This window comes from Eucalyptus grandis, chromosome 5, assembly GCF_016545825.1.
Source record: "Eucalyptus grandis isolate ANBG69807.140 chromosome 5, ASM1654582v1, whole genome shotgun sequence".
NCBI classification, from domain to species: Eukaryota; Viridiplantae; Streptophyta; class Magnoliopsida; order Myrtales; family Myrtaceae; genus Eucalyptus; species Eucalyptus grandis.
The window spans coordinates 259,682-276,771 of record NC_052616.1 but is presented as its reverse complement, the minus strand read 5'-3'; the positions used below and the strand labels follow the sequence as shown (position 1 = coordinate 276,771).

General features: G+C 41.6%; 1 protein-coding gene across 1 annotated transcript; it reads right to left on the bottom strand.

Moving 5' to 3' along the window:
- Positions 1-1,098: 1,098 nt before the first annotated feature.
- On the bottom strand, positions 1,099-8,900 carry LOC104443334 (CDPK-related kinase 3). Its single transcript, XM_010056673.3, has 11 exons — positions 7,404-8,900; positions 6,402-6,532; positions 6,001-6,042; positions 5,805-5,913; positions 5,449-5,527; positions 4,110-4,406; positions 3,126-3,235; positions 2,797-2,904; positions 2,465-2,527; positions 1,948-2,115; positions 1,099-1,849 (listed from the first exon to the last, which is right to left on the bottom strand). The coding sequence occupies exons 1-11, from the start codon at positions 8,019-8,021 to the stop codon at positions 1,709-1,711; spliced, it is 1,866 nt and encodes a 621-aa protein (XP_010054975.1). The 5' UTR covers positions 8,022-8,900; the 3' UTR covers positions 1,099-1,708.
- Positions 8,901-17,090: the final 8,190 nt, after the last annotated feature.

Below are 17,090 nucleotides of genomic sequence, written 5' to 3'. Positions count from 1 at the left end.
CCTCCCGAAAAATATTTTCCAGAAAATATAATTATATTTTCCGCAAAACAAACGGAGCCTTATGTTTTTCCTTTTTCCTCCTTTATAATTTTTTATTTTTTTATATTTACATTTTGATCCATTTATTGAAATTTTTAAAATTGACTATGCACATGTCAAAATTACTTATCGGAATTTTGAATTCACATGTTAAAATTCCAAACTCGAGTGTTGAAAAATGTTATAAGAGTTAACCGATCGACACGTGTTGATTGAGTGTTGGACTCGTGTCGGAATATCTGACATAACATAAAACTCTCAAAGAGTATTGGTGCTTCATACGTCTTTATTTGATTTAGCCAAGATAAGGAGTCATTGCCCTGCAATTTATTATCACGGTCATCAAATCCCATAAGGCCAAAGCCTTGTGTGATTTCAAGAACCTAATTTTTCCATTACTCTCAAATTCCAAAGTCGTAATCCTGTCTATGTGGAGACTGTCGGTGTCTATTAGACTATTAATGACCGATAGATGTAGTTACCCAGCCCTGTGAGAAAAAAAGTTGAAAAGTCTGGATGTGACCCGCTCGAAGCTCTGGTGCTTAAAGAAGCAAAAGAATGACGATAGCTTCTCGAGTAAGGTGTGGAAATACTAGACCCGGCAGCCTACTTGCCTTGGAATTAGATCCCGATATTTGTCAATTGAATCCCAATCTGCAGGGTCGCCACAAGACTGCTTCCGACCCAGGATCTTCCAAAAGTATTTTCTTCAAGTCAAGACTACAGTACTAGAGCGAACCGCAGAAAACACAATGCCACAGAACAAGTCGAGCCATCTATGAATACATTAATTCACATAAGAGTTTATATCTTTAACACGTTTGTAAGCTAAGCAACAGAATGTTACTTTACATGGACTCTCGAAACAATCAAATAAACATTGATGATTTAATATAATAATTAATAATTAACAAGTCATCACACGAGCGATTTCCCAGTCACTCTCGCATTACCAGCAGCAGTTAATGCTAAATTTTTGTTTCACCCAAAATGCTGTGGTCGTCTGTGCTGTAACAAAGTTACAGCAATTCGGTAATATATCTCTGTGAAGTGGCACGATTTTGAGAACACATTAACACGAGGTCCCAAAAAAGAGTCTGCGGCTAAAACGTCTAGTGTATTAAAAAGTACAAAATTTGTACATTTTGATTACATGATAGAATTTCTCAAGACACTAATCTAACTCGCGCATGTTCTTGGTCATCTTCATCACAACAAAGTGGACGCAGGACAGTGGAATAACGGATCAAGTGCTTCCTCCAGAAATCTCTCTCTCTCTCTCTCTCTCTCTCAAGTCCCAGCACCTAGCTCAATACTCAATAGATAGTTCATAAATGTCCAGTTGCCAACTCCTCCCAACTTGTGAGTCTCTCTCCCCGCACAAGAAAATGAAAAAAAAAAAAAGAATGAAACATCCAAAAGAAAAGTAAGCTAGTGCACCCGCAAGGATATCATTCAACCTGAATTAAACGCAATAATCACAGCATTAAACTAATAGAACCCCTTTAATCTTCTTTTTTTCTTTTTTTTCCAATCCTGCCTGCCCACGAGAGAGAGAAAAGGGAAAGAAAACCTCCAAACCCTCAGAAACCATAAGAATTGGCAGATATACGCTGAGCCAAAGAAAACCCCCAAGGAGAAGAAATACTGGAAAAGAAAGAAAAAGATTCTAACGTTGTCTGGCATTTGAGCTTCGAAGCGTCACACCATGTAAAAATCTGGTATATCCAAGCAAATTAAGTTTTCCATCTGAGTTTCTGATCCAGTCTTTTAGGTTCAAGTGAGCTGCTGAAGGGTGAACATTCAATTCCTGCAGTTATTGGTAAGAGAATCCTGACAAATGTAAGCAAATTGTGCACAAGCACAAGAATAGCTAATGTTTCCTTTGGAAAGACTGATATTTCGTACCCGGGCCAACTCTTCAACTGAGATGACTCGGTTACCCTCTCGTTCGAAGTGATCAAAAGCATCAGAAGCTATCTGCTCCCACCCTTCAAGAGCCTCCAGTTGATGTACACTGATTGCAGCCGCACAAAACTCTTCAAAGCTCATCCTTCTGTAAGCAAGAGGCTCCATCTGAAAATAACTATTATCAAAACAAAGTTGCGAAAGGTATATTAAGATCCTAAATTCATTCGCTGTCCATTAAATTCCCATCTTTTACAGATGAAAGAGAATCTTAAACATATAGTTGATCACATTGCAGCTAAGAAAGAGAGCAGAGTGATTCTTTTCATCAAGCAAAGAGAAGAAAAGAGAAGCGGAGAGAGAGAGAGAGAGAGAGCTTAAGTGGAGAGAGAGAGAGATGCTTAAGTCATTAGAAAACGTTGCTTTAATCAGTCTGTGACCAGTAAATATTGACAATCACTAGCACTAGCAGTAGGACCATGTGGACAGACACATTATACAGGACTCAGTGCCTTACTGCTTTCAGGATCTCAGGAACCCTGGATTCCTTCACAGCATCGGTACCATTTCGTTCAAGAACCTGCACATTATCGTTCTCATTAGTTCGACTTTGCACTAGAAGAAAATGAGAGAATTTTCACTAACTACCAAATTCCATGGACATGCAAAAAATGACAATAGATCGACTAAACATAATATAGTGAAAGGTGCAAAACCACAGTTCTCAACCACATGGAACAAACTGACCAAAAAAAAAAACCACATGGAACAAGAAAAGGACCATATGAAGAGTAACCAATAATTCTCTTTTTCACGTTAAAACATTAATGGATGGAGCAGCACCATTACCCTTTTGAAATTGTCAAGAAAGACAAACCCATCTTTATTTGGTTCCAGCAACTGGAACTGAGCCCTAAGATATACCAGCTCATCTTCTGTCAAAGCTTTTGAGAGAGCCTGCAAGTACCCAAGAACAAAAGGAAACTTAAGTGACGGTCAAGAGACAAGTGAAAAGGACCTGCTTATTTGAACTTTGAGAGTATGCGCATTTTAGCAATTAACCAGGAGGGACCATACCATCCGAGAGCACAAATACAAGTGCAAAGTCTTGACTGTTTAGAGAAGCCCCAAAAGGTGTGCGTGCACACGCACACAGAGAGAGAGAGAGAGAGATTCACCTTCAAAGCTGCTCGTTTCAAAGGCGTTGCATGAAGGTACAATTTAACTAGCTTAAAGATCAATATGTCCAAAGGAATCGGACGACTTTCATCCCGCAACCAAGGGTGAGCTGCAATTTCACAAATACTATTTTAGATATCAATTAAAGGCAACAGTCCACTATGCTCATCAATCTGATTTTTTCCATGTTAAAGCCAGTAACTTAAGAGAACATAGTATAACATATGTTAAAGCACTCAACAATTTACACAAATTTCACGGTCAATGCAATAATCTAACTTTCCACACGTAAGTGATAAAAATTACCAAGTAACTAACTGTTATAGCCTACTAAATTGGTAAGCAAGAGACCAAATAGTATCTCCACATTCACAGGCACAAGTGCATGCAGAGAGAGAAAGAGAGCAAGGTTGGCGGGAAAAAGAGGGGGAGGGGTGTGTTGTTGGGGGTTGGAGTGTGGAGTTGCATGTCTACCCAACCATGCATGCGCATGCAAAAAGAATCAAATTTAAGTACAGAAGGTAGGGACAATTAATGAGCATAAGGGTTTGCCCTCATGTTGGTGGCAGAGAGACCTTAAGGATCTCGATGCAAGGCGGAACCAGGAAGGTCAGCCCCAATGCCACTTAAAGTATATGGACAATTACTTCTATCTCTGCACCCAAAAAGATCGCTGCCAACTAAGCGGAGAGAGCTTAAGGACCTTGACGCAAGGCAGAACTGGGAACGTCAGCCCCAATGCCACTTAAAATTTTTTAACAATTACTTCTATCTCTGCACCTGTAAAGATCATTCCAAATAATTACACACACATAAGCAGAACTCTTGGCAGTCAGTAAATTTCCAACAATGAGGTTGTGTGGACTAAGAAATAACAATTCAGCAACTTTCTGGCCAACATGACATGCCAATAATGGTAATGGCAAAAACAAAGGCTCAAAGCTTGTGTAGCAATTAAGTGAGTTGCTACAAGAGGGACTTACTCAAAGCTTGTACAGCAGTCATTCTTTTTCTATAGTCCTTGTTCAAGACCCTTTTTACGAAGTCCTTGGCCTCCCGAGAGACAGAAGGCCATGGTAAGTCCTCAAAATTAGGATCAGCCCTTAGTACAGCACGAAAAATTCCAGATTCTGTCCTTGCCCAAAACGGGCGGCTTCCACATAACAGAATATATGTGATCACGCCAATGCTCCAAATATCTGCTTCCAGACTATAAGATCTATGAAGGACTTCAGGAGCCACATAGTATGCGCTTCCAACAATATCGTTCAGTCTTTCCTCTGTTTATATTGGAACAAAACAATTAGATATCCTGAGCTGATACCGACTGACAGTTACCCACATTGAGTATGTGGACACGATTGGCCAAAATAGTTGACGTTGATTTAGCCTTTAGGTAACCTGCCTATGCATGATTTCACCCCGATAAGTTTACAAAGCACAAGACAAGATTCTCTCCAGTTAACAGTACAGTTCAAGTCAGATGGTATATCTCTAGTTCTACTTCTGTACAAGGTATAATTCCCATTACCCTTCGAGCTTCAATGGTGCTTATACAATTCTAACTTGAGGGAGGGTTTTTTAAAAAATCTAAAATTTAATTGCCCACCCCTTCTCAAGAGAAAAAGAAAGGGAAAGGGGGCAAAAAAAAAAAAAAAGAAGCTTACTCCAATACTTTTTCTAACAAAAACTCAAAAAAAATTCATATGTAAAACATCGGTTACAAGAGCTTTATAATGCACATATATACATTAGTCTGCATCACACATGCAATACATTGGGTGAGCGCCAACAGACACATGTATGCATATGTGCCACAAAAAGACACGGTATTTAAGTGGTTGAAATCCCCATGAACTTTTTTAAACCAAAGGCATCATCCCATCAATCATGCTCCATAGATAGTAAGATTATCAAAACATACGAATCACTCATAATGCCTGCATGACATTTGATTCTGGGTACTCTCCGTCCAATTTAAAACAACTCATCACTTGAAGAATTGGAATTCTAATTCATGACTAGAATCTAAATGTGATACTCGGATTGATCCACCACCAATCACTAGTTGTCACAGGGTGCAGTTACTGCAACAGGACACGAAAGACTTCATGACAAGTAGCCATTAGCTGCTTCGCTCTTCTCATCTTCTTTTGTTTTCTTTGTTGCTAATTACAGTTCTTTATTATCTTCATTGAACAACCGGAACACTAATAAGATGAAACCCATGACTAAAAGAATGATTCTATCTCTTTGACATATACGGTCCACAGACTTTACTAATGAAGCAAATACCAATTGAGATAAAGAAAATTTGAATACCTGGTCGGATGAAGTCAGAAAGACCAAAATCAATAAGCTTCATATCAGCATCTTCACTTCTAGATGTGAATAGGAAATTCTGTCAAGCAGCATTTTACCGTAAGTGGTGGAGTCTAAAATACCAGGCATGTGTTATGTTGCTACACTTTTCTGTGCGTGCACGAGAGAGAGAGAGAGAGAGAGAGAGAGATAAACACACACACAAAAACACACAGCATGGGTCCCTACATGCGTTCAGACATAGTCATGCAAACCTGTGATTACTGTTAAAACCCTGGCAGGATCATAAGATTATGAAAGAAAAAGCTGAATAGACTTTTCATAGCATAATAAAGACTAAGAATATGATAGCAGACCTCTGGCTTTAAGTCACGATGCACAACACCTTGCAGATGACAAAATGCGACGACGCTAAGAATTTGCACAACTATTACTTTCGCGTCTTCCTCGGCATATCTGCCTCCTCTGTAGCAACAATGGAGATAACTTTTCAAGGTCTTATTTACTATGCATATAACAACAAAACCACATATGTTCATGAATGATCCCAACCTCGATAAAATTCTGTCAAGAAGTTCCCCACCTTCACACAATCTGGTAAGACACAAAATCAAAAAATTGTCAGATGCCAATAGTCAAAGACATTTTGGTAACTCGGTAGTTGTGTAGATTCTTTCCACTCTTCCAGTTTATTGCATGTGATTGGGAAGAATACAAAACATAGTAAGATCTCTGGCATGCCTTTCTTCTACAGCTCGTTACCCTCATTCCTCAATGATTTCCATAGGCATAGTTCGATAGCTAAATAGAACTATCATAATAATTCAATCAAAAAGCCAAAGTAAAAATCCTTAAGTCCTAACCCCATCATGGGCGAAATATTTTTGAAAATAAGAAACAAAAGCAGCTTTAGCCACGATGTAACTAGTAAGGGACAAAAAGAAAAGACATACTCCATGACTATGTAAACGTTATTGGCATCCTCACATGCATCATAAAATTTGACAAGGTGCTTGTGGCCGGATAGAGCCTTCAAGATTTTCACCTCCCTGCGGACATCTTCAATTGATATTGCGGTCGTCATCTGCCACAAAAGTTCAGATAGGACTTAGATGGCGATTATATAACATTTAAAAAGAAAGTAAAGAAACGCAATTACATTAAACCTACTTCGCACCTGCAAAAGAGGACTGATACTTTAACCATACAATCAAGCATGGCAAAACCAATGAAGTGATGTGGTAAAAACTTCCGGCACAATATATACTTGAAATTAAAGAATAGCACATAGAACTTCTGCCAAACCGACAGTGCATCTCCCAGTTTCAGCAAACTTACGACAGCCAAATGATTTCAAGACACTATTATGCCATGTATTTTACCCTGAACCATATCGATCATGCCCAAATCCTGTAATTTTATGGACCGCATTTTTAATATAAGTACAATAATCAGAAATATCCTTAATGTTCACAAGGCCAGGACATATTTATTTTTGACAGCGGAACCTGCATACATTACGGCAATCAGGCACTGTTATTGTGACTAACAATGGCAGTGCACGGACAATAGACAGTGACCTCAGAAGCAACATTGGCTACAGGTATTACATTCAAGAGAAACTATAACGGGGCAGTCAGTAATGTCCTGAATTTCAACAAGAACTGGAGTCCACACTTAAAAACGTTCGAATGCAGCAACAGCTTAAACCTCTGAAGCCGGAATAAAGCAGTGAACAGATTGAAAACCCAACGGGATGCGATATGCATGCCTGGATTGAATCACGCAATGCCAGCCTCTATATCAGGCAAAAGTCGATGCGGTACTAATTCGTTCACTAGCATCAACATCAGTCCCAATAACTCCGCAATTCGGGCACCCACGGAAAGGTACTCGCGAAATGCGCACCGGTATAATAGCTACGTAATGCGAAACACAGCAGGAGAGGTGGGTACCTTAGCTTTGGAGATGATCTTGACGGCGAGAAGCTGATCTTTGAGGTCGCCCTTCCGGCCCCTGGCAGAGCAAGTATGACCAAAATGGCCCCTCCCGACTTCCTTCCCGAGCTCGTATCTGGCCCCGAAGTTCCTGTTGTACCCGAAGCTCTTATCCAGCTGCTGCGCCTCCGCCTCCGCCTCCGCCGCCACCGCCCCCGCCCCCGCCGCCCCTCCACCACCTCCCGCTCCGACATCTCCCTCGCGGCCTTCCTCGGGGATCGTCCCGTGCTTGGGGGACATGTAGCCGAAGCGCTTGGCCAGAGAAGCCTTGATGTGCTTGGCAGGGGAGGGCGGAGGGAAGGGGCGCCGGAAGAACTTGCGACGCGGGGTAGCCCTCCCCGGGGACGGGGAGACGCCGACGCCGTGGGGATAGGGGCTGGCCCAGGGGCTAGGGTTAGAGGGGCGGGCAGGGGTGGTGCTGCCATGGCGGGCGTGGGAGGGAGTGGAGGAGGAGTAAGGGGGAGGCTGGGAGGGATTGTGATCGCCGGAGACGGAGACGGAGACGGAGACGGAGACGGCGACGGGGTCGGAGGAGGAGGGGGCGGCGGGGGCGGTCTTGCCGTAGCATTGGCCCATGGCGGACCGCCTGCCGGCGGGAGAGGGGTATATAAGGAGAGGAGGACGGAGGGGCGGACGGACGGACGGACGGATCGAGAGAGACTACATCAGACGGTGGAGAAGGGGATGGGCGGAGGGAGCAGATCTGACGGCGAACGCCAGGAAGATCCCAAAAAACGGCCGCAAAACGATAAAATAGGGGGAATGGAATGGCAGCGTTTTCTTTTTTTCTCTCCACCAGAATCAGAGTGAGAGAGAGAGTCAGACAAAACGGAGAGAGGAAGAGGAGAGAAGGGGGCGGCGAGATGAGAAGTGACAGAGAGAGAGAGAGAGAGAGAGAAAAAGAGACAGGAACAACAAAAGGAAACCCCCCGGCAAGTCTGATTCTTCTCTGTCCCTCTGTCCCTCTCTCTCTCTCTCTCTCCCTCCCTCTCTGTTTCTTCTCCTTCTTCGTGTGGGAATGGTGGGAATGGTGGGGGGGTGTGGCGGAGGTGGCGATGGGAGTGGAAAGAGGGGAGGGGGGGAATGGGAATGGGAATGGAAATGGAATTAGGATCCCACCTGCATCCACCTCCCCAATTCACATTTCCCCAGCACATCTACTCATTTCAAAAGTCCATTACACACGGGGAATGAGGAAGAGAGAGACAGAGAGAGTCGGGAAGGGAAACAGTCGGGTCGGGTCAATTATGAGCTTCGCATCTCGACCCGAATCGAATCGAACCCAAAGACCGTGGTGATGATCTACGAGGGAGGTTTCTCACACGTGTACCCCCAGATTCTAATCCCTCTCTCTCTCTCTCTCTCTGGTGTGGTGGTGGCGGTGCTGGTCAAATGGGAGGATGGGGTGGAGGAGTGAGGTAGCCAGGGAGGATGGAGGGAAGGGGGAGGGGGCGGTTTGTTTACTTGTGAGGTTTTGTCATCATTGCCTTCTTTTCCGCTCCCGGTGACGTTGTCTACCCCTTTTTCCCCCCCATTTGTTTATTCTCCCATGAGCAGTGGACGACGATGCCGACCTTCCTTGGGATGAGAAGTCAGTCGGTCAGTCGATTTGCCTTCCCCCTCTCTCTCTCTGCCTGCCTCGCCGGTCAAACATTATAACTCCCCCTCATTTAACAAAAAAACCCTCCCACCATCCCTCCCCACCCCCCCCCACCCCACCCCCACCCCCACCCCCGTTCTCGAATCCAACAGAAACCCGGGTTTGGTATGCGCACTCCTCCCAACGAAAGCCGAGGAAAACCATTCCCCCAGGGAGATGGCGCAACCAATCCTTCCCTCGCTCGCTCATATATTCCGGAGGCAGAGAACCGCATCCAACCGACGCCCTGCACACCCCCACTTTGATTTGCGTTCGTTACGTCTCGTGCGTCATCAGCTCAGCAGCATTCGGGTGCGCATATAGGGTTGGGGGCCGGAAGTTGAGACTCTCGACGACCTTCTGCTTATTATTATATTTTATTTTAGATATTTCCGGTAGTAGGGTCTTTTGATTCCATCTGACTTTTTCCCGTACGAGCCCTTGCGTGCTGGAACCCTCTCGGGCGTTGATGTGGAGGATCAACTTCCCTCATCAACGACCGGGATCCCCTTCCCACCCTTTAAGACTCCCCCAACCATCCTCTTTACCGCCTCCCCTCGTCTGTATGTACTTTCGATGCCGAGGTCTGCGGTCCAACGTAAAAAAACTGCATTTTTGACTTGCCCTTTGCAGCGCGGCCCTCCGATTCGCTGCATTGTTTATGGCCTGTCAGGATTCAGACGAAAACATTAATTTCCCCCTCTCTTTTGTGTGTGTATTTTAGTCATTTTGTTATTTGTTTTGTCTTTAAATATACACAGTTTAAGGCTTTAAGCTCAAATGATGTATGTTATGTCTCCTAAAACGAAAGTGAGCTTTTAATTGAAAATATATATGTATGTCACACAAATGCTGTCCCTCACTATGAGCTTGAAATTGGATCAATAATACTTCAATAAATTGGCATTAATTCAGTGGTATGTCATCTTCACTTTGTGATAGAATTGATATTTACTCAATTTAAACGTGTGTTTCACATTTCATTTAGTTTTGTTTCCTCATCATTTGTCTCTAAACTTCACTTGTTTTAGATACAGTTTATACCACTTGAAGCATATTTGTTTAGAAAAACAGAATGAGAATGACAACTCTTTTCCCCCAAAATCCACTTGATCCAAGGTTACAAAAAAATTAGAAAAAAAAAATCAGATAAAAGATAATTTCATCAGTTTGAATTTATTAATCTACTATTCAACCATTAGTCGATTACACTGAAAATTTCTTTCTTAACACCAAATAATAGTAAATAAATAAATAAAAACCACATGTGAAGAAGATAATAATAATCAAACTTTTCCTTTTAGATTTCCCTATTAGTAGTTCACTTGTCTAAATGATAAGTTCAAAATTTTAGGCCACATCCTGTATATCCCGTTCGACAAATGTTCTGACTTGATACTCGGTACATTCAGTGGTTAACAAACCCATGAAAATTTTATTACAAGCTGTGGATGCATTGGTTCGGGTATTCTCCCCTCTTCCGGTTGGGGAAAGGTTCGAGTCACCGCCGTCGCATTTGCGTGACTTAAGTGCGGCGCCATGGGAGGTGGGTCCCCGCGCTAGCGCCGCCCGAGTTTATATCATCGATCGCACCAGTGCGGCGGCGGTTCCGAGTCATAAAAAAAAAAAAAAAAAAACAATATACATAAAAAGTTCATTTACGACTAAATGGGCGGGCATGTTATCAATTCAATACTGATTTCCTTCCTTGGTTTGCGATCCTTATGAGGGGTATATAGATTTAAGCATATTATAAATCCACGGCAATCGAGCTTGTTGAACGAACCCCTGCGGAGAGTTGACCTGCAATATAATAGGAAATTGCAGTTGACCTTCAATGTGATTCTAAAATCGATTGAATATAATTGGAATCAGACTCGGTCCATCACATGAAGTCATTTGGCGATGACGGCGACGACGACGACGATCGTTTCTTATTATCATTGTAGCTTCTACAGTCACGTAACCAAGTGGGAGGGGGAGCGGTGGGGGGACTCGATCCATATTTTATAAAATTATGTCAAAAGTTGCCTGAAATATCGAAAAGAACAAATAGATTCCTCGAAAATAATATGCGTCATGTCACGGGAAAACCTGAAAATACTTTCACCCATACGTGCATAATAAGAATAAGACATAATCACAGAAGATTGAGATATTTCGATTGAATGGACGGGACTAGTGATTTTTCAAGAAATCTATAGCCAACTTGCCCGCAAAAGATTTATTTTAACATGAAATTGATTGATTCTAGATGATGATGATAATAAAAATAAATAAATATGGTAAGTTGAACAATATATTTTGTACTCCGTGCTCCTTAAATACCCAAATTAGTGGAGGAATTCAGAAGTTAAACAAAGAACCGGAATAATGGAGAAATCTTAAAGAACACATTAGAGTGGGGTATCAAGAGAGGAAGTGCCCGAGCATCCACCAATTGCAGCTACATATTTTTTAACTTGGAGGTGGCAGGTGTGAATCATGCACCTCTACCCCCACTTCTTTGAATTTTGTTTTTCTTCCTTTTCTAGTTTCTTTGTAGAATTGTTTCTTTTCTTTCTTTTCTTTTCTTTTCTTTTTTTTTCTTCAACCAAGAGAAGATGCCCTACAATATTTTCCCCCATTCTTGTTTTCCTCTTTATTTTTTATCCGATTGAAGACAAATTTATCTTCTATTCTTCAACTTATCTTTTGAATACAGTATTGGGATTCTTCTACTATATATTTCCACGCTAATATTCTTTCATTATACTTTTCCAATTGGATCCCAATATGAAAAGATCATTTAAATTTTCTTGAATGTTTTATTATGCGACAAATCGAATTTAAGACAGTTAAAGAAGAATACTTTCACGTTATTATCAAGGTAATATCCATCCAAATGAATTATATTCTACTACCCGATGATGTGTATAGAAGGGGTTGCCACATATTGTGGCACGTGTCAATTTGTATATTTCTTAACACTACTAACAACAATTTATGTATTTGTTCTTTTCTTATTTTATCTACATACGAAGATAACAGCTCATATTTTTGTAGAAGCTTCGTTTTATTTTTAGATAACAGATGTTTTCTTATCGAATTAGTTCATTTTATCAAACTAAAGCCATAAAAGGTAGTCTGATAAATGAATAACCGCAAGACAATGAATTAATTTACTGATAAAAACGATCTCTTCACCGAGTTATACTTCGCATCGAATGATACAAATGTCTTACTTTTGTTTGCATCCATTAATTTCGTATTGTATTATATCAAATTATCCCACCTAATACAATAAGGAGAAGAAATACTTATAGAAGTAGAGAGTTTACATTAACAATTGTCTCAAAAGAGTGATAAGATCGTGCAGCGTGAGAGACAGGTTTTTTTTTTTAATAAGTAACATATATTAGGTGTTTATCGTTGATCAACAAAGTCGTTCGATATTAAAGAGAAATAATGATGTGGAAATAATGTGTTTTATAAATAAATAAATAAATAAAGAATTACTTGGAAGATTTAATTTTCTCTGTGGTAATATGCGGTCATGTTCTACTAGGCCAAAAATAGAGGATTACCAGGAAACACACCTGAATGAAGGTTTTTAAGGCTTGAAACACTTGTAAAAGGGGAACTGTTTGGCTATGGTATAGCAGTCGGAACAAACTTTCCGAATTGGCAGTAGGAGGCTCATAACTCCTATCGAAACAAGATTTATGACAAGTTTCTAGTACACTATGCGAATTCTCGATTGCTGGTTTTTATAATGATCCAATCATTGAATGAAACCTGGCGAAAATGAAAGATGCGAACGCTTTGCCGAGGAACAAAGTTTCATATTCGTGTTTCTTCAAAGCCCCAATTCGCTAGCTCTCTAAGACTGAATTATACGTTACAAAATATCCCACCAAAAGCTCAGTGGTTTGCTTTGATGTACCCATTACTTGTGACCTACTCCTCCTTTCCCGAACCGGCCTTTCCTCCCGGTACCCGCGTGTTGTATTTTTGCTTGTCAGAAGCTCTAGAAAAAGCTCAGCAGCCGGGCCCCAAGATTGATGGATATGTATGTCGCATTGTTCTGATCATATGAATAAGCCCACAAAAGAAGTATTAGCCCAAGACGACAGAGCAGGACTTTACTTCAGCTAAAGGCATGATGACTAAGCGTCGTACATGATAGAATCGGTGTAGTGCAACGCCTCTTAATTAGTTTGGTGGAGCAACATGGTGACTTGCCATTGGTGAGAGTTACCTTTTCAGTTAAACCCGCAAGAACCACCTTTAAGGCCCTACTTGCCTATCGTACCATCATTATGGAACCGGATTATCGGGTTCAATCGGCCATCCAATGAAAATGACGTTCCAAAACACTGATGAAGTCAATGACGCTGTTTAAAGTACTTCGGACGACTAAAATGAGTTATCTGAGGCTGTTTTGGAAAGGGCCAGGTCATTGGTCGTTACTTATTTCTTCTAGAGATTCTTTTCACAATGATTTTATCCCTTCTTTTCAATCTTTCAAGGACATCTCAATTTGGCCTGATGATTGGTGCAAACTTTTGCGAAAGATAGGTAACAGCGTAGCTATCTCTCGCTCTCGTTTGGTTACAATATCAAGTCCAAATTTCATTTTTATGGATAAATGATGCGTTTGATAACGTATATATTCCCAAAAACAAATTCTTTTCAGATTTTTCTTTTATTTCTATTATCGGCAACAGTTTCTGAGTATTTTAAAGAGTTTAATAACTATATAAAAATTTTGTTCCCAGAACGTATATACATTTGGTATGACCCCAAATATTTTTGTAACTTATAATTTTATTTATTTATTAATAATTTTGTTGCATTTTTTCTTCTTCTTTTTTTCTTTTTTCTTCTCCTCTCTTTTAGCCGACTGTCGTGACTGGCCATGGCCAAGGTCAACGAGGTCACCGGCCTTGGGGAGAGGGGGGCAGCCTCGCCGAGCCATGGCGAGGTCGGCTTCACCCACCCAGGCAACACCGAGGCTGGCGACTAGCTAGGAGACTAAATTTTTTAATTGTGTCAATTTAATCCTAAACTTTTTAACGATTCGTCATTTCAAGGTTGGCCAAAAAATGCTAACGTGGCGATCTTAGTTAGCACTAGCCATCCTAGATGACACGATCGATGTTGTAGGGGACAAATTTTTGAATTTTTATTATTATCTCTTTTTTTTTTTCATCTTTCTTTTTCTTTCCCTTTTTTTCCTACTCTTCGCCAGTGTGGGCACGAAGGTTGTAAGGCACAAGCAAGGGCCAGTGCCCCTTGCCTAATGTATGTGAGGGCCTCCATGCCCTCATCGACCATGGGTGAGGGCGTAGTGGCCCTCACTTGGATCTGGGAGGGCTCTCACTCGTAGCCAATATTGACTAGATAGAGACGTCAATATTTTCCGATCAAAATTGATTGAAATTATCAAATTGGCAAATCGTCAAACGTTTTAAGATTAATTTGGCAAATATATTGAATGTTTGGACTAAATTAGAACAATTGAAAGGTCCATGACTTAATTGGCAAATTGTTCAAAGATTTAGGAGTATATCGGCATAAATGAAAAGTTTATGGCTGAATTAGTACATCTGCAATAGATTTAGGACTTTTTTGGTAATTTTCTCAAGTTTTTTATGACTTACTTTAATGATCATTACAAATAAATTATAGAAAAATAGCAATTCTTGAATAGCTAACGCGAGTGCAAAGCGATTCTTCACTTACTCCACCCATTTCAAGAGTGTAATTGTATATTTTCTATTTTGACAGCAACTTAAATTCACTCACTTTTAAGAAAGATTAAATCTTCGAAGACTAGTTCATTGTTTGATTAGTCGAGAACTTACTGATAAAATAAGCAAGCAAAGAAAGCTCCGGGGGTTGCCACTTGCGTAAGCAGGACACTGAAACCGTGCATATTCTATCAAAGCAAGGTGAGGTCAGAACGGAAAAGCCCAGACATGAAGGCCCAACCTTTTGATCAGAATTTTCCAATGGAGCCAGTCAAGTCAGGCCCGAGTCACATTGATTAATGCGAAGGCGGGTCCCTAATGCTCCTTAATCAAAAGGCGCACCTGCCCATATATGACCCACAAGTGAAACTCGGCGGTACTCAGTGTCCACGGGTTCATGTCATTTGATTAACTGGAAACATCTTGGCTCATTGTTTGAAGCTAAGAAAAGAGAAAAAAAAAAAGGGTAAATCGTGGATGTTAGGTCTGGTCAAGGCAAAGTGCATTAATTTGCAAGTAGGGTGGGGACTGATCTCTGTTGGCTCCCCTTTACTAATGTCGTGGTGTCTGCTGGCCTGGGACGGTGGCCGTTTGATTTGAGTTCATCACATCTGCTCAAGCGATGAGCAACGGGAGGGATTCCTTCGAGAGAAAGAATAGTTTCAGTTGGTGGGGTTGGTTTAGTCGAGTTGGTACCGCAAGATTTCTACCAAATCTCACATCCTCCAAAAAGAAGAAGAAGCAGCGCAGATTCTTGGAGTGACTTCAAAGGAACCCGCCACCGGCAACACGCGTCCAAAAACGCCAAGCATATTGCCGCAGCTTGCCTTTACAAGCTACAGCCTGTGGGCTCCTTAAAAGAAGATAGGATGGAGGAGCGTTCGGTTGGTTGGGACGTTTATGTGCAAATGTTCAGTCCTTATCACGGAACCATGATGGGATGTCGGTTGCGCGTCCTGGCCGTTGATTAACACGAGTGTAATCTCCACCCTGGCCTAGCTTAGCCGACTCACTAGCTAATATCAGAGGTATGAGTACAGAGATGGTCCCAGGGCTTCTCTCCAATCCGAAATGATCATGTGATCTGATCACATACGAGCGATGGATTACGTCCTGATGGATCTGCAATCATGCCTTTAAAACGGTAAAGGAGTCAAGCGACGTCGGTGAAGCTGACATTTGGAAAGCTCTAGTCGACTCCGTAGCTTGGCGATGAACTTTCCATCTGGAAGCTCTAAGGAAACTTGGGAATGACGTAAAAGGCCAGAGACCCGCAATTTCTGCATGTTTTGTTGAACTCGTTCAGACAAAAAAAAAAAAAGACCTATGTATTGCTAGCACAATCGACCATAGGGAGGAGAGGGAGCTCCATGGCTAAAGCTAGCTGTCCCTCCAAGTTTCCAAGTGGCAAGTCCATCCGAAGAAAGATAACGTAGGATCTATTGACCAAGTTATACAGGTAATGCTGAAGCTTTAATAAAATGTTCAGGCACTAAACCCTATACATTTTTTGGGTTTTTGGGTAAAAAGACCCAGGGGATGGATGTTACTTAGGGATTGAGGAATGAACAGATTATGCCTGTGAGTATAAGGCAATTAAAGTACACATTTCTTTGACAAAAAAGGACTAGACATCTCGGGGAAGAAGTCGCACACTGACATTATGAACATTATCGTGCCCTACCCCGTGAAGATTAATTAATAATTGGGGCGCGAATAGGGAGCACGGATCAACGTAGAATTGACATCAAGAGGTGGCATTGGCGACTTTCGCGATTGGTTCTTTTTATATTCAAATAATGATACGAAGAGGAGGAAGGCGATGGGTGATGTTATCTCTAGTCTCCATCGGGTTGACTTCGAAGCATCTGCTCTCTCTTTAACCTCTTCCTGAAAAACGCACGAATTCATGGGTTCATAGATACAGAACCAAGATGGTCCTGCCGATGGATGGTCCTATTTATTGCTCATTTACTCCCATCTCCATTGGAGATTTCTAAGAGCTCGGATTAAAGAATGGGAATCCTCATGGATGGAAGAGAGAGACAGGAGGAGGGAACAGGCCATGTGGCCATGTGACACTGCTTTGGTGTCTTTTGGTTAAAATACACGAAAGGAGCAGGGTATCCCCATCGCAGCCCCCCCATACTCGCTTCACTAACGTTCGCGCAAGATGGTGGACATATACATAACTGCACTGCCACTCCATCGTGCGTGGGTAGAAGTAAAGTAATCCGTGTGATGAGACGAGAGTACGAATCTACTGTTTTG